Raw genomic sequence first — 16428 nt, forward strand, 5'->3', positions numbered from 1 at the left:
CATATTTACAAAAACCTGAAAATGTGTTACGAGTGTATCTTGGAAAACATTTCACCAGTGAAATATGGCCAAGCAATAAATAACATATAACGTCTTTAATGAGATTTGAAGAAAAAAAAGGAACACATACGTGGATAATAAATGGAGGGTAGAAATAAAGGCCAAAAACACTACTTTTACATGTTTAGAGCTGTAGACTGCATCACATAGGCCACCCACTGAAAATTGGTATGGTGAATCTGAAGAAATTAAGAAAATATATGGAGGCTGTTAGTGTCAATTAAACATGGGCATGTAAAATGACAAGGAGACGCATCTCACATCCCCTTTTCAGCCACTCACATAATGGGGAGTTCATGACTTGAACAATCCAGTCTCATGGAGCCGTCAACTACAAATTCAACAACATTCTTTTTAAAAATTGCCTTTCATGTGAGCAATCCAGATCGAGCTTCCCGTGAATCAAAACACGATGTGAAATCACTGAATCCACAGATAGATTTGGTTTGATGGCGCAATAATTACTTCTAAATGACTCAGCATTTGAGGACACCCTTGTAAGGGAGGGTGCCCTCGAATGCTGGTAATTTACCTTATCGATAATTATCGACTGGGCTAGCCAGTCCCTCTCTCCTCGGTTTATACTTTCAATAAAGAGAACCATCACCCAGAACACATCTGCCCAGGTTATTCTGCAGTCACGTGGAAACGGTTGCGTCTTCCATCTCGACATGTTGCACCACACAAATTACAACATCCTGTGTCTGTGCGCGGGACGCAAGGCTCTACCCCGTTCCCGGAAAGGGTTCTGACATCCCAAAGTTTCAGAAATTCTTTTATTGCCATGTGCATCGCGTACAACTAGGAATTTAGCTTGCCACTGTTAGGACAACGAATAAAATAAACATGAAGTACATTCATAAAACAGACCTAGAAAAAATAAAAATGGTAAAAAAGTGAGTCTGTCCGGTTACACGGACTAATCAACAGGTGAACAGCTGGGCTGCTCCCGGAAGTGCCACGGCTAGCTGCCGAGGCAACTGTTCAGGCTCGCCGTCTTATGACTCGGATCTGAAAGCGGACGGGGAGACTTCCAAATGGCGTTATTTTGATCACAGCCGCTCTACGGACGATGTAAGTACCCCGGCGGGGGAACAAAAGAAAAAGTCGACTGTTTTCAGTGTACTGTGATTTTGTGAAGGTCTTGTCCATTCTTTTAACCACTAGGCTTGGTAAAAAGCCCGAGGCGACGCTCGATAGCAGTCTTGCTAAGAGCTGTGCCAGCCCCCTAAAAAACAAAACAAAAACAAAAAACAAAACTCTTTGAGAAGTTGATACGTGAAATGCAGATCATAACCTAGCTAAGGATGTCTCTCGATCCACCATTTGCCCCCCCCCCCAAAAAAATCTGATTAGACTCACTTCGCAGAAACGGTCAAATAATTGTATAGTATGCTGCTGTCAACCAATGAAGGACTAGTTGTATGTTCTGATTGGTTGTCAGTGGCGCACTTCAAAAGTTGGATGGCATAACTTGCTCTTTTGGACTCTTGGACAGAGGTAGTGTCTGGTCTTATTTGCTGAGCAACAACAAGTTGTTATTCAGCTGAATAGCTGCTGTGTCTATTACATAGACCGCTACGTGGCAGGAAGTTGGACTGTATTCTGTTCTGCATAAAGAAAAAGGAGAAGAAATGCTAATCTACTGAACTCCTCAGACTTAATGTTTTTTTCTTTTGCTTCAGCTCTGTCAGTGTGACCAACCTTGAGAAGAAGCGAGTATCCCAACACCATGGCTGCGGCTGCTACACCTGGCAATGGCGGTCTAAGGGAGGACCTAACATGTGTCATATGCCATGATCTTTTCCAAGAGCCTGTGATGTTAGCCTGTATGCACCACTTCTGCAAATCCTGCATCTCTAGATACTGGAGAGGTGTCCAGGGACCTGTGACATGCCCGCAGTGCCGCAAAGGATTCCCTACAAAACAATTTCATATCAATTACCTTGTGACCACCTTGGTGGAGAAGGTTAGGGCCATTACCTCTGACACTGGCTTAAAGAATGTAGAGGTTGGTTCACTTATCTTTCCACTCCATATTTGATGTTTTATACTGTTTGTTGACACTGTTGTATGATCCTGCTGTGTCTCACCCTTTTGGTTAATTCCTACATTCTGAAAAAGTTACAAGATGAACATTTGTAACCTTTTTCAAATAGCTATATGTTGAAAGCAAATTGATCATAAACTTAAAAATGAATAGCCGGTTGCAAATTGATGATAAACTTAAAATTAATAGCAGGTTGAGTAATAAAAAGTTGATTGTTCTCTTTGTTGCGATCCAGAACTGCGTGTCCCAGTAAATGACCAGTGTAATTCTTTTTGCTATGTATCTCAGTTGAATTGCTTAGATTGAAGTTCACCTTCCTGTCTCCCTTTTTATGAGGATAGATGACCTCTTCCCAGTAAAGACTGAAGTACAACAGTTTTATCTGCATTGCTTGTCCTTAAAGTTGTTTCCCCACATTATTGTTATTTGGAAAGTGGACTGCTTGCTGATATGTGAGTGTGTGTGCACATATCTTATTAGATACAAATAAAAGAGTCTTTGGAGAGCCATCGCCAAAGAAGGGAGGAGTTCATCAACATTATCTGCAGAGATGAAGAGAAGATGGATGCCATAAAGGTACACATTTCAGGTGAACCTAAGGGAGGGCAGCACTTAACAGATAAGGATGCATATAATCCTTCCTAATGGTTGTTTGCAATATATCGATAAGCATACTAAGTGTTGTTTGCCAGTGCAGTGGCAGTATTTGTTTTGATTGTGTAAAAGAAATGTTATTGCACATGGATGCACAAATGTCTTTCTCTACCTGAACTTAGTTATATCAGCTATGCCTAAGTTATTCCATGAAGCTCCTCCTAGAGGATTAGTAGTTACTGATCATTAAAATAATTCATCACCATCAAAGACAAGTTTTATCATGGTTGCCCACTCACATTGGCATTTCTACTACAACACAACCATTAGCTTTGTTGCTAATTTAATAGCCTTTAAAATTTTAGATCAAAAACACTGTTGCACAGAAAACTGATTTTCTAAGCAATCTACTGCATATATTTTGATTGCAAATCATTGCCCATCATTTACATCTGCCGTACAACAGAATTTTCTTAACTATTGTATGTATATTCATCGGTGAGAATTTTTCCGAAGTTTTGCTGTGAAACAACTTTCACCATGGTCATGTTTTAACTCAAAGGTTAGTGTTTTTAAAGTTATACACCCATAACAAAAATTTTCCTGTTTACCTCAGAGAGTTGGGGGCGAGCTGCAAGCTCGCATCCAGGGTGAGTTCAGGGCTCTGCAGCAGTTCCTGCAAGAAGAAGAGGCTCGTGTGCTGGCCCAGCAGAAGAGAGCGCAGGAGGAGATGCTGGAGAAGCTCCAGCGTCACCATGAGGCCTGCAGAGAAGCTGTGAAGGAGCTAGAGCAGAATACAAGAGTCCTCCAGCAGACCATTGATGCTACTGATAACGGTGTAATAGCTGAGGTGATTTAAATTCTCTGCATGAGATTCATTTAGATAGAATCCAAGTTACTCATTAATATTTATTTCTGTACAGTATTAACAAAAGATACAACTGAGTATTCAGACTTTAATTTAATTGGAAGTCAATTTTAATTTAATTGAAAGTCAGTTTTAATCTCCTGTGTTTTGGCTGGAATTGTTGGTTTAGGTGTTTCACATTCAGACTGATATGCTTTTGCATCTAATTGAAACATTCTTAGATATGTTATCTTCTTTTTTTATTTTCTCTCTCCAGTTTCCCCAGCTAAGGTAAGCATTCAGTGGTGTGATTGACTTGCTCCCTTTGGCATTTTCAAACCTCTCACATGCTTATTTGTTTTACATTTCCATTTATGCCCAGCTGGTGTCATTTATGTTGGGGAGAAATGACCCATGTGTAACTGCGATATGCATTTGCTTTTTCTACAGGCCTTGTGTACAAGTTGATATGGTGCCGGAGTTTGATGTAAATGCTTTCAAAGCCAAATACATTGCCCCATTACATTACATCACATGGAGAAAGATGTTCAAGAGTTTGAAGCCAGGTAATTTCCCCTGTGCTCTATTTAAAGCTATAAAAGTGCCTGAGGTGAAAGCCAGTCCTGCTTCAATTGTAATTAATTAAGTTTTTCTGAGAATATTACGTACAAGGTGGAGAGGTAATAGTGAAGTTAATTAAATCATTGCTCATTTAAATTGTGGCACTTAATTGAATTTTATCCCTAAGCTATTATTGTTGCCATTTGATGTGTTATTTTGTCCCAAAGGTCCGGCCCCATTAACCTTTGATGTTGATACAGCCCATCCAAGCATTTTTGTCTCTGGGGACAAAACCGTAGCAGTCGAATATGATTGTATGGTCTCATATGAGCATCACCCCAAGCGCTTCCTTCACTGTGTCAACATCTTGGCTGCCCAGAGCTTCCAGTCAGGCCGACACTACTGGGAGGTTGGCGTAGGCTCCAAACCCAAGTGGGACCTGGGTGTTGCAGCTGAGGGGGTGGACAGGTATGCCCATATATTGCTAAGCCCAGAGAAAGGCTACTGGACCCTACGACTGCGTAAAGGGAATGAGTATTCAGCAGGCACCCAGCCCTGGACCAGGCTAAAGCTCATCTCTACCCCCAAGAGGATTGGGATCTTCCTGGACTGCGAGGAGGGGATGGTGTCTTTCTACAACGGTGACGATATGAGTTTGATATACTCTTTCACCAATGGGCCTAGGGGCAAGGTTTTCCCCTTCTTCAGCCCCTGTATAAGTGAAAATGTTCAGAGGCATCCTATTCAGCTTCTCCACTATCCTCCTGTTGCTTTATCTGTCTGAGACAGGTGCAGCCGATAAAAAGAGTCAATAATCTCTTTACTTCATGATGAAATATTAATTGACCAAGGTGTGAAAACAATATCTCTCCTGTTGGTATTCAACCATATTAATGACTGACAGTGCTCTTTGGTATGCTTTTGTTCTCCCTATGTTTTTTTTTCCTTCTTTTTAGTAATTTGACACTGCCAAATATATCTGAAATGAGTGCTTTGAAAACCCAAGACAATTGCAATATTTAATGAAAATGCAATGCTTGGCCAATTATTTTCTGTAATGTTTCTAAATTTTGCTGTGATTAGAGCACTTTGTGGTTGCTCATCTGCTTTTGAATAATTTTCATATTGTAAAGGAATACATAGGGATGCAAAAGCAGTATATTCTGTTAATTTGTTACTTTTGAATATTTTGGAAACTGAATGACAGTATTTGGTTGTAGCAAAATTGATACCTATATATACAAAAATAAATGATGCACGTAATGCCAAACAGCTTCTCAAATCTTGATTGTAAGGAGGTAACCATGACAACAGAATGACTTTAAGTGGGTATTCTTTTCAAAAGTTATTATGCCACTTTTTAAGATAATTACATGGAGCTTTTTTTTTTTTACTAGCATTTGCACACTTTAATCAGCATGAGGAAATTATTCCTATGATCTGAACTTTTTTTCTAATAATGAAGGATTCCAAAGTGTTGGACATTACAGTGTATGAGACCATCTTTTTCTTGTCATTTAGGACACTGCATCATAGTGACAATACTAGATTTGGTTGACTATTGTGCCTTTCATATATGCATACATTTAGCGGTTAATATCTGAATGTAAACTGATTTTATTCATTAAATCCATTTTAGAGTACTGACATTGCAAATGATTTCTATAGTGCTTTGTATTTTGAAAATCAACTATGCCAGTTTAAAACCAACTTTTTGTTGTTTCATGAAAGAAAAAATGTTAAATCATGCTGATGGATGTAGCAAACTTGAAATTACTTTTGCTTTTCCCAAATAAATTTTAATAATTTCCCTGGTATTTGGAGTTGTGAAGTTTGTTCGCTCAGGCGACCTCGTTCAGAAGAAGGCTCTATCCTATTCAGCCCAAACAATTAGGTTGCAGATGTTCATAAAGAATGCCATAGTCATTTAGCCAAACTAACAGCGGGGGGTTTGACAGCCCTGCACCTGGGGTGGAAGTTTTGAATGCATTAGCCATCTATGACACTTAAACTGCAATGATGGGCCAGCCCTCACTCGGTTATCTTTACAAACACACAAAAGCGCCAACGTCCTGTTTCCTTCTAGCAGGTGAAAGGTCAGATAAACAGCATGACAGTGGGGATGCCTCCCGGCTGCTTGACGGGCCTCGGGGGCATGTTAAGCAGGATACCCCTGCCTTCTCTACCGAGTGGAAAGTGGCATGTCGAACAACATCGGAGAGGGAGCCATGCTTGCCATGCACACGGTGTATGTACAGTCACCACACGTAAACCCTGTACTCTTACTGCCATAGAGAGCGGGAGATTGTCATTTGAGTTTTATCAGGTTCTTGTAGAGTTAATTAAATAGGGTAAGCGGTTGAGGTTTAAAATCCACGAGTGAGAATCTGTGAGTTGAAATTCCAGCAAGAGCTCTGGTTGGAGTAATTAGTGGGTGGCCTTGCATGATGCACAACCACACACGGCAAATATGAATTTTAAGTGTGTTTCATGCAATACGTTAGCTTCATGAGTAAAATGGTTTTGTACATTATTTTCATACCATCTGTGGTTGCGGCCTTCATTCCGCGAGTCGGAGAGCGTAACGGCACCAAAATGATTGTAACTAACATGACCTGTGATTGTTGGATTTCAAGTGTAGGATGTCAGAATCAAAACAAATTTGGCCCAGTCATTTCTGACTTTAAAGCTGCCAGCTACATCAAAGTAGGCTCTCCGGCTTCGGGGTAGCTGATGAGACAAAGTGGATGGACTTCAGCGAAGCAGTTTGCATGCATGCTCCATATCCTTCCTATGATAGTAGCTGTGAATCCGTAATGTGTTTCCTGACCACAGGATGGACCGGATGGAGTGGTGGCACTTCAAGGACGGGTCCTTGAGCCTTTAATTCTCCCTCAGGAACCAGCAGGGTTATAAACTGAAATCTTTCATCTGACGCAGCAGGGATGCTTTATATTTTCCCTTATGATGTGTAGTGTTTGTTATGCCTGTTGTAAAAGCTGTGATAATTTTTGAAGGCGGTTTATTGGTACAACCACCAGTGAAGCATTTTTAAATACTGATGACATTATCTGTATGATGTTTGTAATGGGATTTGGTTACTCGAGGCTCTGTCACACAGCCATTACGATGAAATGTGTTTTTTGTTCCTTCACTGCCAAGTACACTCCAGGGCTTATACCAGGGAATGTCTTAATTACAACCATTCAATCATAACACTGTTGTTTAGGGTCACCGAGGTGGATTGCCATGAGGCAGTAGGGGAAATGTGTGCCCACAATAACATGAGATGTTCTTTGGGCTCCCTGTTATTCCTCATTGTCATCGTGTTACCAAAGTTCACTGGCTCTGTCCTGCTCAGATGTTTCTTTCGGCCTCTTTCAGTTTAGAGATCCTGCTGATTAATTTAGGGCTTTTTGCGTCTGCCCATGTTAATGAAAGCTGCGAACAAAAAATCATTATTCAGCACTGCAACACGACAATACTGTACAGTGTTACATACATACAGTGTTACATAATGTAACAATACTGTACAGTGTTACATACATACATACATACATACAGTGTTACATAATGTAACAATACTGTATAGTGTTACATACATACATACATACATACATACATACATACATACATACATACATACATACATACATACATACATACATACATACATACATACATACATAGTGTTACATAATGTAACAATACTGTACAGTGTTACAGTGTTAGCCATATTACAGATAAAACATGCTTGCACAGTAAATTATCAATGTGTCTGCACGTTTGTGATGCGAGAGGACGGAGAACTTGGAACTTGGACATAAGTATGAATGTCAATGCATGCTAAACACAATGTCTTCTTTACAACCTGTAAAAATGAGTGTTTGGTGGCACTGAGGTAATGAGAGTCTATGTGTGCATTCACTTACCTACCTACACTACCGTTCAAAAGTTTGGGATCACCCAAACAATTTTGTGTTTTCCATGAAAAGTCACACTTATTCACCACCATATGTTGTGAAATGAATAGAAAATAGAGTCAAGACATTGACAAGGTTAGAAATAATGATTTGTATTTGAAATAAGATTTTTTTTACATCAAACTTTGCTTTCGTCAAAGAATCCTCCATTTGCAGCAATTACAGCATTGCAGACCTTTGGCATTCTAGCTGTTAATTTGTTGAGGTAATCTGGAGAAATTGCACCCCACGCTTCCAGAAGCAGCTCCCACAAGTTGGATTGGTTGGATGGGCACTTCTTTGAGCAGATTGAGTTTCTGGAGCATCACATTTGTGGGGTCAATTAAACGCTCAAAATGGCCAGAAAAAGAGAACTTTCATCTGAAACTCGACAGTCTATTCTTGTTCTTAGAAATGAAGGCTATTCCATGCGAGAAATTGCTAAGAAATTGAAGATTTCCTACACCGGTGTGTACTACTCCCTTCAGAGGACAGCACAAACAGGCTCTAACCAGAGTAGAAAAAGAAGTGGGAGGCCGCGTTGCACAACTGAGCAAGAAGATAAGTACATTAGAGTCTCTAGTTTGAGAAACAGACGCCTCACAGGTCCCCAACTGTCATCTTCATTAAATAGTACCTGTTAGAGCCTGTTTGTGCTGTCCTCTGAAGGGAGTAGTACACACCGGTGTAGGAAACCTTCAATTTCTTAGCAATTTCTCGCATGGAATAGCCTTCATTTCTAAGAACAAGAATAGACTGTCGAGTTTCAGATGAAAGTTCTCTTTTTCTGGCCATTTTGAGCGTTTAATTGACCCCACAAATGTGATGCTCCAGAAACTCAATCTGCTCAAAGAAGTGCCCATCCAACCAATCCAACTTGTGGGAGCTGCTTCTGGAAGCGTGGGGTGCAATTTCTCCAGATTACCTCAACAAATTAACAGCTAGAATGCCAAAGGTCTGCAATGCTGTAATTGCTGCAAATGGAGGATTCTTTGACGAAAGCAAAGTTTGATGTAAAAAAAATCTTATTTCAAATACAAATCATTATTTCTAACCTTGTCAATGTCTTGACTCTATTTTCTATTCATTTCACAACATATGGTGGTGAATAAGTGTGACTTTTCATGGAAAACACGAAATTGTTTGGGTGATCCCAAACTTTTGAACGGTAGTGTATATGTGTGTCATGATTTTGTATGTGTATGTCTATGTGTCTGTGTGCACATCATGGTTGCATGCATGCAAGGGTGTCAGTTGACTACATGATTTTTCAATTTCCAGAATTCCCCCTTTGCTGTCTTAAATGTTTACTGGGGCTGATAGCAGTGCAGCAAGGATACGTTGCATGGACTGTGCACTTAGCACAGGGCCATTCACACTTTCTGAGGCATGTGTGTGTGTGAGCTTGGAAAAGAGAAGGACTACGTGGATGGATGAGATTTGCCATGCACGGATGACTTTAAAGTTAGTTTTTGCTTAAGAATCACATGTCGGTTTTAATGGCGACTTCAATGATGTGGCACCTGATGCTCTACGAATCTTATAAGTTTTGCAGTGGAGCACTGAATTATTCCTTGGATGTGTGCTGCTGCTGCTGCTGCTGTGCAGGTGGGGCCTTTAGAAGTGAACCACCTTGTTTCAGCGTCTATTTTGTTACCCACAACGAACAAAAGACTTTCCTTTAAAAGTTTTTTTTCTCTGTTGTCTGATAGCCCCTGCCATGAATGGCAGCAGACATCTAATCTGATCTATCTAAATTTAAAATGAAATGACTGTTTGTGTCTCTGAAGAATGATGAGATTGCACATTAGACCAATCAAAACGGATCATGTTTTGGCTGATTAAGCTCAAATGAATACAACATTTGAGAGCAGGCTACGAGAGAGTATGAGCCCCGGGTTTTCCATTGAACAATGAGCAGCACAGCTTGGGTGCACCAAAAAGGTCGAGAATGCACTTCCATACACACAGCAGTCTACACCAACATGGTGGTGGGAGGTGGGGGGTTATATGTCTTCACATCAGGAAGGAAATTTCTCATGGATGTTAGGGGCGATTCCCCCCTCCATTCAACTGGAGCTCATTTGATGAGGTGGAGGGCTGGTGGGTGTGTACGCGCTCCAGTCACGAGCAAAGGAAAGGAAAGGGAGGGCAAATCATTGTAAATCCCATTCAGTGCCTTATGCATCCCACTGGCAGGGGAATGAAAAAAACGCTCTTCTTTTCCTCAGGATTTCGGATTTGGCACATCCTCTTTGCAGAGAGAGAGAGAGAGAGAGTGTGTGTATGAAAGAGAGAGAGAGAGAGAGAGAGAGAGAGAGAGAGAGAGAGAGAGAGAGAGAGAGAGAGAGAGAGAGAGAGAGAGAGAGAGAGAGAGAGAGAGAGAGAGAGAGAGAGAGAGAGAGGCATCGTATGCAAGAGGTTCACCTGAGTTTTCCCATCCACGGACTTAACTCCCCCCCGCCCCCCTCCTCCTCCCCTCTCCGTCTTTCCTGGCCACTGCCAATCAAACAAACAACGTTTTGTGAAATATCGGCTGTACCTTCAACGACTGGAGATCTGGAAATGAAGACAGATTTAACATTTTTCTGTCGGATTTGGATTGGGATTGCATATGCCTCAGGTGAGAAGACGTCTGAAAGTTTTGAGCGCATGTTTTTTCTTCTTCTTCTTCTTTTTGGGTTATGTGAGCAGACGGCTGAGCTGTTGACACTGCCATTCAATACGGGCCTTTAATGAACCGTGGTAGGCCTACGTTGCATTTGCGCTGTGTAAAAGAGCCATTGGTGCGCTTGTAAATCCAAATTAAGCCAATCTTAACTTTTGCTGTGCTGTATTCGGCGTGTGTCAACTTTTTTTTCTTTTCTTTGAGCAATCTCAAGTTTTTACTTATCATTATTTAGTCTGATTCACGAGTTGTACCTACATGTCGCCCGTTTACTTTTCCTGTGGTGTGACTTTCTTCATCAGAAAGCGCGTCCTGTCCCATCGTGGCTGGGGATTTCGTTATCTCCCCCCCCCCCCAAACAGCTGATCAAAAATATTTTCTATGTAAGGTTGAGCAAGAGCAAGAATATGCAACGTGCGACCCTACAAATTGGAAGCTCCCCGCCGAAAAAAACCAAAACCAAAACACGACTGATCTGGAACAGAACAACAATCTGATGGACAAAAGCGATGCCCTGCAGGAACCAGCTTGAGATAGTCAGCATAGGGATGGACACTAGGGGGAGGTGTGCAGTTGTTGTCTTTGAGAAGGACGTAATTGAAACGAGCGAGCGGGAAAGCGTTACGTGTGGCTCGTTTATATGACATGATAACGCCACATTTCACACAATCTATGGATGGCCTCCTCAACAAGGGCACGTTTTGAAGATGGAGTGAAAGGAAATCTGACGTGGTTTTGACCTCAAGGTGGCCTCCAGGGCCCCACTAATAATCATCGCTTTATCCATATAGGAATCAACTGGTCCCCAAGGCAGACATGTTATGCAGTCTTAAATCCATCCATCCATCCATTATTTGAACGGCTTATCCTGCTCTCAGGGTCGCGGGGATGCTGGAGCCTATCCCAGCAGTCGTTGGGCGGCAGGCGGGGAGACACCCTGGACAGGCCGCCAGGCCACCACAGGGCCGGTCTTAAATCGAATATGAAAAATAAACACCAGCAGCTCATTCAATGCAAGAGCTACCTACTGTAGGCCGTTGACGTGTTAGCAAAGTTGTTTGCATCTTTGCCTTTCATGATGGGTGAACATCACATCCCATAGCATCATGTGGATCATAACAGAGATGTATGGATCACCGGCTGTGGTTGAACAGTTGCTTATAAATAAGTGGGAGTCGTCTTTGGGGCAAGAGCTACCATATGGCCAGTGACTTGAAAAATAGATGAAAAGTGGCCTAATTTTCAGTGGAGTTTTAAAGCTAACAAACACACACACACACACACGCACGCACGCACACACTCACGCACATACACACAAGCACACGCAAGCACACGCACGCACACGCACGCACACACATACATACACACATGCACACACACACACACACACACACACACACACACACACACACACACACACACACACACATACAAATGATTTACAGGATATTACCTCATCTATAGTGTCCTCCAAAAGTATGAGAACAGCAAAGTCAGGATTGAGATAGGATAATGAATATGAGACATGACATATAGATAATGGGTAATAATTTAAGAACACAGCACCCCCCCCCCACACACACACCCATTTGTAGGTATTGGGGGTGCTGTATGTCTCTCATCGGCTTTGTAAAGTTGCCGTCGGTGACGCGAAATGATAAAACCAGTGTAAATGAGTCTGCAGAACCTACCATGTGTGAGGAATAGCATTTGCTAAAACATGAATTAAAAGTCCCCTTCCCCCTTTTTCGTCCATGTTCTCCCCTTCCCCCTTTTTCGTCCATGTTCTTCGACGCAGGTCTACCCCACATATAAAGTTAAGATATTTGATGTTTTTTGTTTTGTTAAACCCAATCTGCCAAGGAGGAAACCCAATTTGCACACTTTGTTTTGGATACAACACCAGCCAGGGCAGCGGTTCAGATTCTGACCTAATGATCCAACCTGGGCATTCAATATATGGTCTTAGACAGTCTTTTCCATGGAGCTAAAATGTTCTTCAGTATCTAGGCCCATCAGGCGCACTTTAAAACCCTTTTATTTCGTATGAATTAGCTTGGGTAAGTGTGGTTTAGTAATGCACTTTGTGCCCTTATGCTCAGATTTTTCATATTCTGGTTGAAAAACCTGAGCATTTGCTGTTCATGTCTTTTACAAAATCAAATGTCATTTTCCTAAATTACCCACTCGACCACGATCAATAGGAGTGTACACTGCAAGTGTTGAACACTGTTTCGATGTAATGCACGTACGCCACCCTAACCCTACACCTCGTTTCAAATGCTGCAGCCTGAAAAGTGATCTGTGTTTTCATACAGTTGGGTTTCCCCTGCTTTGTATGCGTTCCACTTGTTTCTCTGTAAAGCACATTTGGGTTTACAGTGCCAGAAATGTGCATCACAAATGAGAACCGAAGGCAGACGCTTCATGATATCCAAGTCAGGCATGATGTTATTGATTTAGTCTGACTTTACCACCACCCCGTCCTGCTCTCTCATCATAGTTTGGGGTGACAATTTGGGGACGGGGTAATTGTCAAAAACCAGTCAACCTGCAAATCCTGAGTGCATTGCCAATTTTCGGTGAAACGTATAATTTACTCAGAAGCCGCATTACCGGTGCTTCGAGCTTTCACCCTCAAATCGTTTTAGAGCCATCTTCCCGTCACGCTCCGTGTCTGGGTTCGACGGTCGCAGCTTCCCAAATTTTGTGACGTACAGCTGCAGAAAACAAAGCAGGGAAAGTTTGTGCAGTCTCACTGGCTTAGACTACCATTGAAACCTTTGACTTGTTGATTTAACATGTCAACATCAGTTGTTTTCCTTGTCACAAGTTAGTCGACGTGCCTATCCAGTCGTGTGGTATCCAAAGACGTCAGTAAAAACAAATATAAAACTAATGGATTTTTCTTTCTATCTTTCTTTCTCTCTTTTTAATAATGAGCTCTGCTGCAGAATGCGCTTTGGCTTACTCTGCGCCTTTTCTGTGTGGTGTTGATATTGCTTTTAGTGGAGTGTTTTCTGTACGCATACCTCCACATGATCAGATCATCCCAGAAATCTGACTCTCGACTCCGGGTATTATTCTAGTCATCCACTATAGAGGTCAAGTTATTTTAGCCAACAATAGCCCCCTATTCTCAGTGCTGATCTCCGGATTCAACCTCGGGGCTCCTTGGAGAGGACTCTGTCCGAGTCTCGGCGGCCGCCCTTGAATATCTCCTTCTATCAGCTGGGGAGCTGCTCGGAGGAGAGAGGAATGCTGCTATTTTGTGTGGGAAGCTCTTTGCAATAAAGTCCAAGTAAATAGGGAGTCTCATTGCCTCACTCATCACAGGCGAGGGGTAGTGAGGCCCCTTGGGTTGGTTGGACCTCTGGCGATACAAATTCTCATTAAATGCTGCTAGGTAGATCCTTCTATACAACCACCATCCCAAAATGACCAGGGCAGAGAGATAAGCTCTTTCAACGCCAGGAATCCACAGCAAAAGCCAAATATGTGTCTAGCTGGTGTTAGATAGTTAATGAAAACCACCTGTGTATTTTTTTTCTTGTTTCTCTGATTCCTTGTATGCTTCCTTTGTCCAGTCTTTCTGATGGCAGAACTTTCTAAATGTTCCTCTTTGCCCTGACCCAACAATAACTCACACATAAGCAGTCGCTTTATTTCACTTGTCCCTCCCTTGCAGTTCGTAAACATTTCTTGATCCTCTACCGTGATCACTGGTGCAGTTCGCCTATGAATTTGACGGACTATTGACATAACTTATTGTTAAGAAGAAAAATGTAGAAATGAGAGGCGGCTGACACTCGAGGGAGGTGCTCATACGGTGTTAGCCCTTCGGTCTGAGCACCACAGTGTCCTTGCTATTCATAATGAAATAACACGAGATAAAGAAACACTGAAATGCTGCTGAAATTCCGTTGTACATTTATGTAGGATAACGAAGTAGGATTCCTTAAAACAGGAACTCCCCCATCTTGCAGAAACAGTGAATTTGGTAAATACTGTTCTCTCACTGCATTCCCTCATATCCATACGTACTGCAGCTCAGGTTCAAATTAAAATAGTGACAGTGACAGGCAAAGATAGGGGCTGATTAATTTCACCGATGCTTCCTTTCATTTTGAAGGCATTCCTGAACCTTAAAATGCATTTGCTGATGACGAGGGGAGAGCTTTTTTTTTCTTTTGCAAAAAATAATTGCTAATGTTAATCAAGTCAGAATTCAACAGACAGCAAAGGATAAGCAATGGATAACAATGAGGACTCCTACACACTTGCCTGTTTTAGATAAATGTGGGTGAGTAAATCCCATGAAACATGGTTTTTGAGAAAGCAGCGACCTGGCACATAATAAGCTATGCCAATTTGGGATACCTGCCCTGTTGTCAATGTAGAAAACATTTTACAGACTTTCAGATGGCCAACTGAAACGTAATTGGCATTAGAAGCACCAGCGGTTATGACCAGGCTATAGCTAGTTATCGTCAGTAGCACTAACAGAGACTCGAGGATAAATGCTTTGTTGCGTATGTGGCCTTTGTTGGTTCATTGCTCGTCAAGTCAGAAAATGAATCCAGGGCCACAGCAGCAGATACATGGTGGCAGTTATATGGATATTACAACACTCAAAAGTGTTGCCGTTGCCTTGGAACAAGAATCATCCAGGACCCATATTGGTTTAAAGCCACCATCGTTCAAAATGCCGCTTACTCTGAGACAGCTGTGTGTGTAGGGTTGTGATTGGGTGGCTAGCATGGGGTTTCTCAAATCAGTGATTCCTGTTGCCCTGTCATTGGAGGTTACTCGAGGTTCATGGGAAAGAGAGCATTGGCAAGGCCTGAGGAAATTGCCAGTTTCTTCCCCTTAAGGCAATCAGCGGTGATTCACTGACTCAGCCCACACGGTCCGTCGGCCTTGTTGTCTCCAGTATCCTTAGCTGTTGATAATTATTAAAGACAATCAATTTTGCTCTCTTGGACATCTGACCAAATGGCAGTCATATTTGTGGCCTGCATCTTCTCCAGTTAGTTAAAATGCACAATGATACAGATCCCCAAACTTTGGCCTCAGACCAATCACAGCATGTTTTTAAGACCACTATATGATACTACTACAGCCCAGGCTAGATACCAGGGCTAAATAGACAGAATCAGAATCAACATTGCAATATATGCATGTGCAATAACCTATTTGTAAAAGACGCAATGTATGGCAAATTGGGCCCATCGGTCATGTTAGGCTAAAACTCATGCTGTTTGATAGAAGATAAAATCTGGCAACACATGCTTTTTTATGACTACTGTTGGAGACAAATATTCTAGCTAATCCTGAAGATGAATATAATTTAGCCTGATTTAACGACCTTGCATTATTTCCCCTTCATCAATCACCTTAATCATTGTTACATTCTTTGCAAATGGAAATTTGAAAGTTAAAAGTTGCTTATATTGAAATTATGTAACTCCATTTTATTTGTTAATATTGAAAGACTTTTTTTATGTGTTTTTGCAATATTGCTTTTTTTTTCTTTTCCCAATATCCTCCAGCCTAACCTGTTGGCATTCAAAGCCAAGTAAATATTTTAGATGTTTCCCGGCAAAAATATAATAGCTTGTCACGGAGGATTGAGACCCAGTAACCTTGCTTACAAAGAGCTAACAAAATGTGTTTTTTTCCCAGC

The 16428-nt window shown here is 41.6% G+C and overlaps 2 protein-coding genes across 2 annotated transcripts in view; both read left to right on the forward strand.

Annotated features, from left to right (window-relative positions):
- Nucleotides 1-1010: 1010 nt before the first annotated feature.
- Nucleotides 1011-5922, forward strand: trim105 (tripartite motif containing 105). Its single transcript, XM_056288832.1, has 7 exons — nucleotides 1011-1134; nucleotides 1746-2071; nucleotides 2591-2686; nucleotides 3321-3554; nucleotides 3829-3842; nucleotides 4002-4117; nucleotides 4340-5922. Exons 2-7 carry the CDS (start codon nucleotides 1793-1795, stop codon nucleotides 4894-4896), a joined length of 1296 nt encoding a protein of 431 aa, XP_056144807.1. The 5' UTR covers nucleotides 1011-1134; nucleotides 1746-1792; the 3' UTR covers nucleotides 4897-5922.
- Nucleotides 5923-10589: 4667 nt separating this feature from the next.
- The window catches only part of flt4 (fms related receptor tyrosine kinase 4), a 55569-nt gene continuing 49730 nt past the window's right edge, over nucleotides 10590-16428 (forward strand). The window contains exon 1 of the mRNA XM_056282596.1: nucleotides 10590-10697. Within this exon, the coding sequence (XP_056138571.1) occupies nucleotides 10640-10697 (58 nt within the window). The 5' untranslated portion in view covers nucleotides 10590-10639. The remainder of the gene's footprint in view (nucleotides 10698-16428) is intronic.

The sequence above is a fragment of the Lampris incognitus genome, chromosome 1 (assembly GCF_029633865.1).
Source record: "Lampris incognitus isolate fLamInc1 chromosome 1, fLamInc1.hap2, whole genome shotgun sequence".
In the NCBI taxonomy this organism is placed as follows: domain Eukaryota; kingdom Metazoa; phylum Chordata; class Actinopteri; order Lampriformes; family Lampridae; genus Lampris; species Lampris incognitus.